The following is a 15,437-nucleotide window of genomic DNA, read 5'->3' as shown; positions in this document are numbered from 1 at the left end:
ACATCAATATTGCAAAAACAAACAATTCTGAGGATTTATAAACTGATAAAGAATGAAATGAACAGAACCAGGAGCACAATTTATACACTCACAACAACATCGTGAAAGTTATAAGTACCATCATCAAGACAATGGCTATTCATGAGGCCAAAGTAGTGAAGATGAAACATGGTCTCCATGACAGAAAGGTGATAGATTTTGGGCACAGAATAAGAGAGAGAGATTTTTGTACATAGCCATTGGGGAAATTTGTTTTACTTGACTATGAATATTTGTTGAATTTTTTTTAATGGAATGAAGTATAGGAGGGAAGGATAATAGATTTGTTCATTTTTTTTTTGAAAGAGAAGTAGGAGGCTACTACAGATATGAAATGTTGCATGCACTTTCAGATGAGGTTGCTGTATTATTATACTTTAACTTAACCGTTTGATTTCATCACAAGAGACCTCTCAGAACGTCTGGGAGTAATCTGTAAATATATGTAATGTAAAAACAAAACACACCAATAAAAGCACAAGTGACAAAAAAAAGAAAGCGTCCTGACCTTAACTATTGATTTTGTTTTCTTTTTGATTCGTGGCTTCATTTTCTCAACTGTAGGAAGTGGGGGTAATTTCTTTAGTTCCTCAAGGACAGCTATAGCAGCATTTTTCTTTGAAATCTTCTTGCTTTTTCCTTCACCTTCACCCATGAATTCACCAACTGATACTTTTGTCACAAAACTCTTCATGTGAGGTGGGCCACTCTCCCTGGTGACCTGTTTCAGAGGGAAAAACTGAGTGAAAGCGTGATAAACACTTATTAAAAATGGTAGGGGACACTGGTTATAGCAAAGTTCATTAACATGAAATACAGACTTGGGGTTAAAGGACAGAACTTCTAAATGAGATATATGACATCTCAAGGAAATGTATATAAAGGAACATTTTTCTCATTCAACTCTTTCAAATCTATTTTGTTCTTTCCCCCCCTTTTTGTGACTCTTCACATTTGCATCTTTAAAAGCTCTCAAGAGAATTTGACATCATTCTACAATCTGGCATGCTATAGTAGTGGAGATTTTCCTCATTTTGCAGACAAAACAAATGAAACCTGCTAAAGAAGTGACATAATTTGCCCACAGTCACACGGTGGAGCAGCATCATAGTATAACAGAAAAAAGACTGGATTTGCAGCCAGAAAACTTGAGTTCAAATCCAGCATCAGTTCCTCCTTTAGGCAAATCACTTTAATATCTCAAAACCAGAGTGTCTTCCACTGTATGATGAGGAGGTTGGACATGATGAGCTCTAAGGCTCCTTCTAGTTCCTCTAAGGGTCCATGAAATAGAATGCAGCACAAAAAGATAAAACATTCTTTGTCATTCCAGAGTCACACAGCAAGTTCCTAGAAGAGCCAGGACTAAAATCCAAGCATCAGACTTTCCACTCTACCATAATTTTATAATCTAAGTATCCCTGATATTGGAGGGAGCATATCAACTGAACCACAACACAATGAGTGACAAAATAAGTGCTATCATGTCTTCTCAAAAGCAGAGGAGAGAAACTGAGGGCACTAAAGACAAACAAATCACTTCACAACAAGGCTGAGAGCCAAAGCAGCTGTGCCTGGAGAGAACACTAGACATTTAATTCCTTCCTAGCATGGTTATGCTTTGCAAATAGGGTACATGTAGAGGAAGATACAATATAACGTATTCAACTTTATTAACTAATAGTTACTTGTTACAACAGTTACTTGTAACAAACATGATATTACAACACATGGTTTAAGGAAGCAGTTAATCATTCACTAATATGAATTTCTTATACATTTCTGCATGTGTTTGTGTATTTTCCTATTCTATCCGTTTCTAGGTATCTAAGTATTCCCCACAAACTCTATCTTGAACTCATCATGTTACCCCCCAAATGATAAAAATTGAGTGGCATAATAAAATAGTGCCTTAAGAATCAAAAGACTTGGGTTTGTATTTTAGCTCTTTCATGTTGTGGTTATAGGAGCTTGGGAAAATTCAGACCCCTCTTAGGACCTCCATTTTCACCCCTATAACATGAAGGAGTAGGGGGCTCAATCTCTAATATCCTGTCTAGTTCCACAATTCTCCTAACTATAAATCCACGGTGCCATTTGTACATCTCAGGAATATTTTCCAGTGATGCTTTATAAATATAAAATCAACTTTTTCCTCAATCAGATGCAATTTCACCCTTTTCAACTTTTGCTTTTTTAAAACTCTCTACTACTGACTGGTATGCGCACATGACAGTACTAATGTCTATTAGTGATACTAGCATGTAACAGTATCACATTTCTGCCTATATTTGTAAATATATTATGAATGTTTAAACTCTATAAGTTTTATTGAAGTACCAGATACGTAAGGTTCTCTAGTCTTTTCTATCAAAATATTTAATTTAGCCTAATTTTCTAGTTTAGCCCACATTTGCATCAAAAATAATCTACTTTATTTTCTAACATGAGCTAACTAGAAATATGATACAGTATAAGGCAAATGTGAGCTTTTAAATAATTATACTGAAACACTCGAAACAATTCAGTTTTAAGTTTTTAAAAAAGGGTTTAGACAGAGAGAGCTCTGGTCCAGTTATTTCTTTAAAATGGAGAAATGGCTGAAGGCGATAGATGAGATGAAATAGCAGCAAAAGGGGAATAGTTCTTCCCCTTTCCCCCAACTTGTGGAAATTTGGTGGGGTTGTAGGGATGTTCCTGGAAGACTAGTACCTCTGGTGTAAGGACTGCTTTGCACCTTTGGTATTCATCATCTGATCCACCCAACTCTCACCCCTGGCTCCAAGAAACTAGAATGTGCAGTGGCCACAACCTGGTAATTAATTTTGGCTGATGGGCTAAACCAAGTTGAGGGTAATCCAGGGGTCTTAAATCTGTTGGTGAGTTTGGGGGTGTCTACCCCAAGCACGTGAAGACTTTCCCTGGTGGAATGGGTGGATGAGAACAAAAATAAGTAAAAATAAATTTTAAAAACTAAATCAACTTTTAAAAATTAAAAAAAATATATAATAGATTTTTAAAAACCCTAAATAAATAAATAAATAAGTGTTTGGGGGAGGGGGGTTAAAAAAAGGTGTTTATTTAAAAGATGTGTTAACCACCAGAGGGAGCTCCTACAATTTCACAAATGTAAATAAACTAAGGTTAGTGTTAGAGTTAGAAGTACGGTAAGGGTTATATTCACAAACAAAATATCAATCAAGTTTGCCTATTAAAATGCTACATTTTAATAGTTAATACCTAAGTATTTTATAAGAGAGTGAATTATAGCTATTCTGTTTAAGGGGGAAAATACATTCAGAAAGTATACCTTTCTTTATCATTCAAATAACAAGTATTTATCTAAAATGGTACTTTTTTGGGCCTGATATACAGTATTTGACCAGAGTTGAGAAGTCGTTTGAAAGGCTATATTAGCTATTTTCTTTTTTTTTTTTCTTTTTTTAGGCAATTGGGGTTAAGTGACTTGCCCAGGGTCACACAGCTAGTAAGTGTTAAGTGTCGGAGGCCGGATTTGAACTCAGGTCCTCCTGACTCCAGGGCTGGTGCTCTATCCACTTCGCCACCTAGCTGCCCCTATATTAGCTATTTTCAATCTTAAAAGGGAAAATGGAAGAAAATGTAGAGGTATGCACTTACAATTTTTAAAAAATGAAGCTTTAAAACTTTGTTTTAGAGACTGGTAGACAAATTGGGAAAAGGAAGAGAAAGTATGTTTTGCATGTTCAGATATACAAATCAAAACTAAATAAGAATTTTCAAATACTTAAAGTACCTTTGGAAAATAAAAACCCTTTTCTCCTTACCTTCCTAAATTAATTGGATTTACTGTCTTTTTAGGTAATCTAAGTACAATATTGAATGTGCTTTCTATTTTGGATTTGTGACAGTGGGATTTGCTTTAAGCATATGTAGTTGGAAAGGTGGGATATAATTCTTTTTTATTTAATTTTAATTTTTTTAATTTGGGGGGATAGAATTCTTAAAAGCAGTATATAAGTAGCATTTTAAAAGATGATTTCTCAAAAGGATCTTGGGAAACCCCTCAAAGACATCACAAGAGAGCTTTGAGAAATAAAATCTCCAAGGATAAATCAAGGATTTGAAACTATAGAAAAAAGCATAGTTTATCCTCACTTTCTCCAAAATAAATACCTTGAGTATTTCTTAGTATGAACTTCATTCTTGCTTATTAATAAGCTTACCTCAAAATTCACAGGCAAGTTCCGTTTAAGTGCAATCTCAAACACTTGGCTTATTTCAGATTTATTGAGATTTTCATCATCTGGTTCTCTTCCATTCACCTAGAAGATTAGTCATTTAAAAACAATTAAATATTAAAACTGTCAGGTAACTTGTTTGATGAGGCCACAAAACTAAAAGCTTTCAAACTTTTGCTTTATGGGTATCACTATTAAACTGGCCAAACTAAAGCACATACAGCTTACTACTGTATTATAAAATAGTCACAGCCTATCAAACTCAAATTGTATTGGGTCTCAAAAATCCACCACCAGTGATCTACCCAGCCAAGGAAAAAGTGCAAGGAAATCTCTTTGGATACTCTTGGGGCTACATTCCATTGCAGACGTGCCACTCCTGATGAGGGGCAACAGCTTGACCACTGTCTTCAGAGAGCAACAGCAAACCAAATCTAATTTTGGAAGATGCATAATCTACTAAAAGATTGACTAGACAACGTGTTCAAATATAAGCCTCTCAACACATACAATGTTAGGGTTTTGGAGGATCTTTTGGATTTGAAGCAATCTTATAATGATTTGTAAAGAGGGCATGGGGAGTACAGAGAACAAAGTAGAGGCTGCAAAGTGATGCTGACAAGACTTTTTTTTTTTTAAACTAAAGTTCTACTAGTTAACTTTGGGATGCAAACTAATGCGACTCTTGAATTCTATACATATTTTACAAGCCTCAAGTTAAACAGCACAAATCAACAACAATGCATGTTAAGAGTTTTATAATAATAACATAAGAAAAAGAGATTGAGAACACAATGGTCTTGGAAAAGTTCACCATCACAGTATAAGTGTATGGTTTCCTTTACCCAGTGAAGCCATTCAGCAAAAGATATGTTTGGGACTTTGGGGAACCAGAAATGTAAGAATAGAAACTTAGCCATAACATGGTTATGTAGGTTTTTTTTAATCTTATTTCCAAATCAGATGGTCTTTTATCAGTCTTCATCCTTCTTGACTTCTCTAAACTTTGATTATCTTCTCTAGGTCATGTATTGTTTTAGTGGCAGGAGAATTTAAAATATTTTATAAGTCCATTTTCTTTCTCTTGAAATGTTTCTGAAAGCAGGGCACTGCTAGATTTTTAGATGTGGATAGCACTAGTGGTTCACTTTTAAAAAGAATATTGGGGGGAGGGGCAGCTGGGTGGCACAGTGGATAAAGCACCAGCCCTGGATTCAGGAGGACCTGAGTTCAAATCTGGCCTCAGACACTTGACACTTAATAGCTGTGTGACCCTGGGCAAGTCACTTAAACCTCATTGCCCTGCAAAACCCCCCACAAAAACAAAACAAACAAACAAATAAAAAAAGTGAACCAGAATTAAAAGAAAATTAGATTTGGAGTCAAAGGACCTTAGTTTGATTCTTTACTCCCTGCACTGACAAGAACTTGCCATGTGACCTTGGGCAAGTCATTTAGCTTCTCTGGCCTCTGTTTCCTCATCTGTACAAGGAGGAGGTTGTATTAGATGATTTCTCAGTTCCATTCTGCTTCTAGATACACCAAATGTATATTAGTCCTACATACCAAATGATTCAAACAGATTTTGAAAAAGGCCTACAAAATCCCTATTTTTATTCTTACTTCAAATAATTAATTCAACAATTCAAGTAATTAATTCAATTCAACTAAACATTACTATTCGGGAAAATCAGTGCTGGGTTATGGGAACTTAAAAATACAGATACAACAGAAGCCTTGTACTCACTCAAAAGAGTTCATAATCTTAGGGGTAGAAGTCAAGTTAACTAACATTTTTGAAGTACCTATTAGGCAACTGTGCTTAGCACTGATACACACACAAACTAAGATTAAAAAAATCGTATGAAAGGCTATAAAAGAAAGGTTGATAAAGTATAATTAGAAATTTTAAGGAGAGATTGCTTTTTATCTGGGTGATAGGGTGGAGAGAGGTCAGGAAAGATGGAAGGATGTAGAATCCTGGGCTTTTAAGGGAGATGGCAGTGACTGCATTCTAGGAATGGAAGTTATGGAGTGAACAAAAACAAGAGGATTAAAGGGACAGAGAAATAACAGATAGAAAGAGAAATTCCATTTAAAATGGAATAAAATAGGGGCAGCTAGGTGGCACAGTGGATAGAGCACCGGCCCTGAATTCAGGAGGATCTGAGTTCAAATTCAGCCTCAGACACTTGACACTTACTAGCTGCGGACTCTGTGCAAGTCACTTAACCCCAATTGTTTCATCCAAAAAAAAAAAGGAATAAAATAAAATAAAATAAAATACTTGGGAGTCTCTAGTCACCAACACAAACTCAGGAACTATATGAGCAGAACTATAAAACACTTATGCAATAAAAGCAATTTAATTGTCCATTCTGCTTGGCCTAGCTAGCACTCCTTCAAAAATGTCAAAGACAAATAAGATCTACTATGTCACAAAATATTCACAGCAGTATTCTTGGTGATAGCAATATCCTTCTATTAGAGAATGGCTGAAAAATGAATAAAATGCAACATTTTTGTGCAGTAAGAAATGACAAGTATGAGAAATGAGGGAAGTGATTCATATGAAGTGATGCAGAGCAAAGCAAGCAGAAGCAAAAGAACATCGAATATTATAATGTGAAGGGAAAGATCGCTAAAGATGAACTATGAGTAATGGGAAAAAAACCAATGACGATCCCAGAGAAGAAATAATGAATTATGCCTCCTCCTTCTTGGTCAGGTAGGTGGGGTAGGGTGGGGTGGGGAATACTAGGATTCAATACTGCATATACTGTCAGACACAATATGCAAAAGCTGGATGTTTTGTCTTATGTGTTTTCTTCATCACAAGGGAGAGTTCAGTCTGGATGGGAAATGACTATAATATAAGGATAAAAGGCATCAATAAAATGTATTTTAAAAAAAGAAAAAGAAACAATCATGGTTGAACTAAAGCCAAGGATAAGATGAGAAATATGGCAACAGTGGGGAAGACCTGAGAAGCAGCATTGTGAAGTGAGTGGTAAGTGTGCTGAACATCCTGCCCTGTCGTGTGCTATGTCTTTAATTACCCATGTGGCCCTTGGCAAATCACTTAATTCCTAAACCTTACTTCCCAAAACTACAAAATAGTGCTGTTGGACTCCAGAGTCCTTAAGGAGATTCAGCATAGTAAAGAAGAAAAAATGATAGATTTAAAGAGAAAATGGGATAAGATCCAAGATCTACCACTTAATATCCATATAACCCGCATTTAATCTCTGTTATTTTGTTTCCTCATCTATAAATTCAGGGGGCTGAATGAAATGATTTCTATTCAAGCTCTAAATCCATGATCCTGTGCTCCATGATCCCATAAAAGACTCTGATTTATGGCTAAAATTTTCTGATTTGTGCTTTTATTTTTGATTTTATCTTCCCACATCAAAAATCTGTCTTGGTGTGACCCTGGGCAAGTCACTTAACCCTCATTGCCCCCCCCCCCCCAAAAAAGGAAAAAAAATATATCTTGGGCAAGGATAACAATTCAACAGTAGGTAATAAAGGTAAAGCCAAGCCTTTGGCTTACTGATAATTATTACAACTCTATTGGCAATATATGAAAACAATGGGAAGTAAATACTCTTGGCCTTGGCCAATAGTGAACTACAGTCTACCTACCTAAATTCTCAAGATTTTGACAGTTATTTATTTTTCAATTTTTTATTGATAAATTGGGGTTTTTTTTGTTTTTTAGTGAGGCAATTGGGGTTAAGTGACTTGCCCAGGGTCACACAGCTAGTAAGTGTTAAGTGTCTGAGGCCAGATTTGAACTCAGGTACACCTGACTCCAGGGCCGGTGCTCTATCCACTGTGCCATCTAGCTGCCCCGATAAATTGTTTTTACATCATCTACATTTCCTAACTTCTTCCACCCCAACTTCACCCTGAGAGTCATTCCTTATAACAAAAAATAAAAAAGGAAAAAAATATAGTTCAGCCAAACTAACATATTGAAAGAGTCTGATATTTTATGTAGTGTTCCACACCCATAGTCCCCTGCTTCTGCAAAAAAAAAAAAAAGGGGGGGGGGGGAAGTGCCGTCTCATGTCTCTGGTGGGGTCAAGCTTATTAGTTTGCTCCTATTCGTTGAAGAATGGCTCTTGTTCTTCATATATGTGTATTTATCTTGAATAGTAGATACTTTTTAGATATCATAAGATACAAATATTTTTTCCCCTAATCAACAGCTTCCCTCCTCATTTTATTTGTACTGGTTTTGATCATGTAAAAGTTTTTAATTTCATGTTATATAAACTATATATTTTGTCTTTTGTAATGGATCCTGACCCTTGTTTAGTAAACTCTTCATTTGGTCATAGCTATGAAAGGTATCTTATCTTTTTTCTCTTCTAATGTTTTAAATGGCATTACCTTTTATATTCAGGTCACATATATATTTTGAACACACTGTGGTATATGATAAAGGATGTTGGTATAAATCAAATTCCCACAAAACTGTTTTACAATTGATGTAATCTTTGTTACAAGGAAAAGTAAAGGATATATTTGGAAAAGATCATGATATAAAAAAAAATGAAGTTTTATTACTTTAAAAAATTAAATGTCAGGGCAGCTAGGTGGCCCAGTGGATAGAGCACCGGCCCTGGATTCAGGAGGACCCGAGTTCAAATCCGGCCTCAGACACTTAACACTTAACTAGCTGTGTGACTCTGGGCAAGTCACTTAACCCCAATTACCTCACCCCCCAAAAAATTAATTAATTAAATGAAAAATTAAATGTCATAAAAGTTCTTCATAATGCTGATATTGGTAACAGTATGTCCACTTGCTCCTTACAAACTAACAGTATCAAGTCAAGTTTCCTTTCTTTCTTTTTTTTTTCTTTTCGGTGAGGCAACTCGGGTTAAGTGACTTGCCCAGGGTCACACAGCTAGCTAAGTGTCAAGTGTCTGAGGCCGCATTTGAACTCGGGTCCTCCTGAATCCAGGGCCGGTGCTTTATCCACTGCGCCACCTAGCTGCCCCTAAGTCAAGTTTTTATCATATATAATAGCCTTACTTTGAAAGTTTATGGGGGCAGCTAGGTGGCACAGTTAACAGAGCACCAACCCTGGAGTCATGAGGACTGGAGTTCAAATCCATCCTCAGACATTTGACACTTACTAACTGTGTGACCCTGGGCAAGTCACTTAACCCCAATTACCTTGCCCCCCCCAAAAAAAAGGAAAAAAAAAAAAAAGAAAAGGAGGAGGAGGAAGAAGAGGAGGAGAAAGGGGAAGAGGAGGAGGAGGAGAAGAAAGTTTATGTAGCAATAATATATACAAGTGGAACATATCACTCTCTGAAGGGACCTTTTCTTTAACTTTATTCAATTGCCTTAATATAACTCTATGGCGACCCTTGGTTACACTCTGGAACAATTACTTTCATTAACACTTCGTTAAAAATTCTCCCTTCATGAAAAGTTATAATATTACTAATTTTACAAGCATATGCCATTATTATTTAATCTATAAAGGCTTTAAGGGCATAATTGCATTTAAAATATACTCATGGCACATATTTCACAAGCTAGAGATCAGCCAATGAAAACTTAACTCAGAGAAGTATTTGCACATTAATCTTAAGGATGTTCTAGTTTAACAGGCTTACTTTCATCAAGGTTATGTCATCAGATTTAAGAGATATAAATGTACTAAAAACCTTTCTGTTCCTTTTTCAACATTATGATAGACAGATGCCTGCTGCAAAATACTGATTGCTCCCTAACTGTTCAAATGAGGCTAAAAAATACCTGTTTCTTTTGAAACACAATCTTTCTACCTTTAGTCTGAACTACACCTAGAGAATAATGATGATGATGATGAAGAAAACCATTTCTATAATACTTTAAAAGTGTGCATAGTGTTTTCTCTACATTATTTCATTTAAGTCTGACAACAACCCTATGAGACAAGTAGTACAGATATTGAGACCCCTCATTTTACCGAATTATGCTAGATAAATAAATGAAAGTCCCTCACAGAAATCAGATTTACAATTTCCTTTGGTAATAGTATATAACTCTGTCAGGAATTACTTTTGTACAACCTAAATCCTTCCTCCTCCTGCTATAGTATCTTCTTATTTTGTCCTCCAAAAGAAGGAAAGCAAACAATTTCGATAAGAACATGTCACTGGAAAGAAGCCGTACACATCAAAGAACTGAAAAACCAACCCTGTCATTATCAGTCTTGTGGTTTTTTTTATCTTAGATAATGGATGGATGCTTGCTCATACATGTGCGCATGCGCGCACGAGCGCACAAGCACACACACACACGCGCACACATGCGCACACGCACGAAAGATTCAGCAAACAAATATCAGAACCATATACTGCAGCTCAAGAATGACCAGGAAGACACCATCAGTTTCTGGACTTCTTTGGAAGGAACACCTGAAATGATGACCAAGGGCATATTCATGTCCTATTTAAGTTTTGGTTGAAGATGAACATCTCTCTCAGTTTCTTTACCAACTCTGTTGTAACTGAGTTAGGTCACAAAAACTGAGCATGGTCTTTCTAAATGTGATGTGGGTCTATCACCCACTTTAGTACCATGAACTCTGAGGATAATGTCTTTCTCCTCCTACTTCTTTAGGAAGTATGTCAGAATTGTTCAGACATTTTAAATTAAAAGCAAACTTTGGTCTCAGTTACACCTTACCCTTGTTATCCTGCTGACTGAGGGGGCAGAATGTCAAAGTTTTCCATCAATACTAGGAAACCATTAGCATTTTTCAGAGGGCAAATGCATAACAAGGAAGCAGATTAGGAAAGATAAATAGACAAAAATGTTAATGAGATCTTTACCTCTGGTTTCTCAGGCAGGGGCTCATTCTGCAAGATTTTCAGTGCCTTTGCAGCTGCATCATGTTTTGCTGCCTGTCTTGTTCGTCCTTTCCCATTAAATTGTTGTCCTCCAATGGAAAGTTCAACTTGATAAAGTAAAGGTGGGACAGGAAATGGGTAAAAGTACCTAAAGAAAAAAATAATCAGGAAATGGGTAAGGAAAGAGGGGGACAGAGAGTTACATGTCTGAGATTCCTATTTCACCCATATCTAAGAAAATGAAATTCAATATATTTCATTCTTCATAGTTTCTCCAGGCTCACCAACCTGTCAAATTACTAGTAAGGATATAATAAAAGACCCTTAGAAGTTTAAGGTAGGGCAGCTAGGTGATGCAATGGATAAAGCACTGGCCCTGGAATCAGGAGGACCTGAGTTCAAATCTGGCCTCAGACACTTGATCCTGGGCAAGTCACTTAACTCTCATTGCCCCACCAAAACACATACACACATGAAGTTTAAGGTGAAGCAGAACCACTAAGCAGTATAAACAGTGAGGAACTCTCAAGCCTAAAGCTCTTTGAAATTTAGCTAACAATTTATTCTAAAACAATTTAAAATGCTAACTTCTGTTTATCAATCATCAATGCTTTAGGATATAGTTACCTGAGACAAAAAACAAAGATAAAGGGCTCAAAGAGAGCCCTTGATGTCTACCACTGAATCCTGGTCCTAAATTCGTTTTATTCTTAAGATCACAGGATCATAGGCTAGAAGGACCCTAGAGGCTATGTAGTCCAACTTCCTTTTTTAAATAGGGGGAAATTGAGGCGTGTCGAGGTGACTGTCACTTGCAAGCGGTCATACAGAAAGTAAGCATCAGAGACTGGTTCTGGCTCCAGAACCACTGTGTAATGCTGTACTCTGAAGCCATATGGTATAATAAAAAAAATGGAGCTAAGAGTAAAATCTACCTTGCATGATGTTGTGAGAATTAAAGTGAAATACTTTGGAAATGCTAAGTCATAATTTCCTTGGAACACAGTTTTGAAAAGGGCAGCCTGGTCTATGTAATTCTCTATGCATCACTAGATGACTTAGTTTTAGGAGCCATCCTTTAAACTGGCCTAGCCTGAAGGGTGAATGAACTACTGGCAACTGCTTAAACTTAATGCTACTGACTGAGTCAAGTAGAAACTGATACTGCTTTTTACTGACAACTGGAAGTTTTTAAAGTCAGTCATTTTCATGTTAAACTAACATTTAAATTACTCCCTGCACCCTGAAGCATATCATTTAGAAATCAGAATGTGAGTAATAAATAACATTTAAAGATTTAGTAAATGCTAAGAGCTTTTGATGTTTATTTAAACAGTCTTCAAATATGATTTATGGTCATCAAAGTCAGGCACAATGGAGGTGAGCTTTACACAGACTACTTAGGGCACATTTGCTCTTTCCAAAGGCAGCTTCTATAAGAGTATCAAGACACAGCTGCAAAAGCATGCATAAAATGAATTTCAACATAGGGCAATCCTGGGAAGGGCCAAAGCAATACTGTCTTACCTCTGCTGTTCTATCTAAAGGTTTATTTTTTATTTTCAAGGATTTGGCATAAATGCCTTATCTAAAAAAACATACCGTGGGGGATAGGCACCTCCTCTCATATTATAGTTATAGGTGGACTGCATTCTTGTGTAGGGATCAACAGGCTTGTACATTGGTTTTTTTCCAAGTTTCATGCAAAGTGCATTTAGTTCCACTGTTGGGGTTACACTGTCTGTAATACAAAACAGCAGAATTATTTTTCTCAACATTAGAATAACTTCAGTTTATTAAGTCATCAAGAATGGGCATGCTGTATGCTAATTAGATTCTTGATATAAGGTACAAGTACTTCAACCATAGTCACCCCAAGCCAAGTAAACAAAATAATTATATTGTGATTTCTCCACACAGGGAGTTAATGTCAGAAAACTTTATTAGTATGTTAGCAATTTAAGGTACATTGCTTATCAATTTCAGAAATTAATGACACATATATAGGGCTAGGTATTGGAAATTTAAGTTCTACTGCAAGTCAAATCACATTATGAAAGTATATTATCTTAGGTTTTTTCCTCATAATAACCTAAAATCTCTCATTTCTATTCATCATTCTTCCCTCTGGAACCAAGCAACATAAGTTTAGTCATTAGATTCCCCCTAATTCTCTTCTCTCATTGCTAAACATCACACACCATGTGTCTTAAGTAAGTTCTCACAGAGCAATTTCAAGGCCCCTTCACCATCCTGGTCACCCTCCCCTGAACACATTCCAGTTTGTCCAGATTCCTCTTAAAATGTTAAATCTAAAAAAGAACACATTATTCCAGATGTGGGTCTGAGTAGCACTTAGTACAATAAGACTATAACCTCTCTTATTTTGACACAAGATGTTTATTAGTGAAGCCTAAGATTAAATTCATTTTTTTAATTCCTAAGAACTGTCTAAATTATTTTGTGAATTCTAATGTAGCTGATATTATCTGAAATAATGGAATCATCTGGGCCTTGGAAGAATGTTTGTTATATAGCACATCTTGTGCTATTTATAATGATATCTGACTTACAGTATTACTTTTCAGAGAAAGAAAAAAAGAAGTTTCAATCACTTTTGTGTACAACAGAGGTAAGTATAATTTAAGTCAATATCAGGATTATCATTTTTAGGAATATACACTATTCTCTTTCCAAAAGATGAATATTAGAGAGGGGATGTGGGAAAATTGGTACACTGTTGGTAGAATTGTGAACTAATCCAACCATTCTGGAGAGCAATTTGGAACTATGCCCAAAGGGCTATAAAAATGTGCATATATCCTTTGACCCAGAAATATCACTACTAGGTCTGTATCCCAAAGAGATTAAAAAGAAAAAAAGGAAAAGAACCTGTAGATAACAAAAATCTTTATAGAAACTCTTTTTGTGGTGGCAAAGAACTGAAAATTGAGGAGATGCATCAACTGGGGAATGACTGAACAAGTTGTGGTATGATTGTGATGGAATACTATTGTGTTATAAGAAACACAAGTAGGATGCTTTCAGAAAAACCTGGAAAGACTTAACATGAACTGATGCAAAGTGAAGTGAGCAAAACCAGAAGAACACTGTACACAGTAACAGCAATACTGTACAATGATTAACTGTGAATGACTTAGCTATTCCCAGTCATACAAAGATCCAAGACAGTTCAGAAGGACCTAAGAAGAAAAATGCTATCCACCTCCAGAGAAAGAACTGATGGAATCTGAATGCAGATCGAAGCATGATGTTATTTTGCTTTCTTTATTTTTCTTGGGGGTTTTTGTGTGTTTTCTTTTACAACATTACTAACGTGGAAATGTTAGCATGACTGCAGGTATATAAACTTTATTAAATAACTTGCCTTCTCAATGATAGGGGAGGGGAGGAAGAGCGAGAGAGAATTTGGAACTCAAAATTTTAAAAAAAGGTTAAAAACTGCTTTTACATGTAATTTTAAAAATTATTAAATTTTTAGAAAATTCCTTTTCCAAGTTTATAATCCTCTGAATACTTATCAAAGAAAATAAGCTTTAGACATTAAGAAATAAGTATCTAAATCATATTTAAGAATAGCTATTTTGGGGCAGCTAGGTGGTGCAGTGGATAGAGCACCGGCCCTGGAGTCAGGAGGACCTGAGTTCAAATCTGGCCTCAAACACGTAATACTTACTAGCTGTGTGACCCTGGGCAAGTCACTTAACCCGCAATTGCCTCACTTTGTTTGTTTGTTTTTGGGTATTGCCTCACTTTAAAAAAAAAAAAAAAAGATGAAGAACAGCTATTTTACTGTAGGGATAGTCAGAAACAAGGCTGGAAGCAGAAGCGAGGCTCCTCCACAAATGTGATGTTAACTTTCCTCTAGGCTGCAGTCTTAAGTCTCCCTGGCCTTCCTCTGCAGTGACCGAGGAATCCTTCACCTGTAAAGTTCACTTCACCCCTAGACTCCACCTTTGTACTTCACACATTGGAAGGACACTCCACTTCTGATTAACTGGTTTCTCCCAGAACCCGCATTTTAAGGAGAGGGCCGGGCCAGTCATATCTTCGTTGCTCTCCAGGCTGCATTCCTGACTCTCCTTGACTTTCCCTATAGTGCCCTGGGAGCACAGGCAAAGGTATAGAGACAGACAATAACTAGAATGGTTTTGGCTGAAACCATACATAAAGGATAGGGAGGGAAGAGGAAGTAATTTGTTATAAGGCTGGAAAAGTAGGTTGAGATCAGGTTGAAATAAATTTTAAATACAAAAAAAAAAGCTATTTTACAACAGCTACAGAAAAACACCAT

General features: G+C 36.2%; 1 protein-coding gene across 21 annotated transcripts in view; it reads right to left on the bottom strand.

Moving 5' to 3' along the window:
* STAU1 (staufen double-stranded RNA binding protein 1) overlaps window positions 1-15,437 on the bottom strand; it is a 59,414-nt gene that overhangs the window by 14,924 nt on the left and 29,053 nt on the right. For 18 of the 21 annotated variants that reach the window (XM_043982795.1, XM_043982794.1, XM_043982799.1 and 15 more), the window contains 4 exons: window positions 12,725-12,863; window positions 11,105-11,270; window positions 4,245-4,343; window positions 548-778 (listed from right to left, as the gene is read on the bottom strand). In XM_043982795.1, coding sequence (XP_043838730.1) covers window positions 548-778; window positions 4,245-4,343; window positions 11,105-11,270; window positions 12,725-12,863 — 635 coding nt within the window. The remainder of the gene's footprint in view (window positions 1-547; window positions 779-4,244; window positions 4,344-11,104; window positions 11,271-12,724; window positions 12,864-15,437) is intronic. The other 3 variants (XM_043982798.1, XM_043982800.1, XM_043982814.1) reach the window with 1 other exon arrangement.

The sequence above is a fragment of the Dromiciops gliroides genome, chromosome 2, assembly GCF_019393635.1.
Source record: "Dromiciops gliroides isolate mDroGli1 chromosome 2, mDroGli1.pri, whole genome shotgun sequence".
NCBI lineage: Eukaryota > Metazoa > Chordata > Mammalia > Microbiotheria > Microbiotheriidae > Dromiciops > Dromiciops gliroides.
The sequence above is the reverse complement of the archived record's forward strand: the minus strand, read 5'-3'. Positions and strand labels throughout refer to the sequence as shown.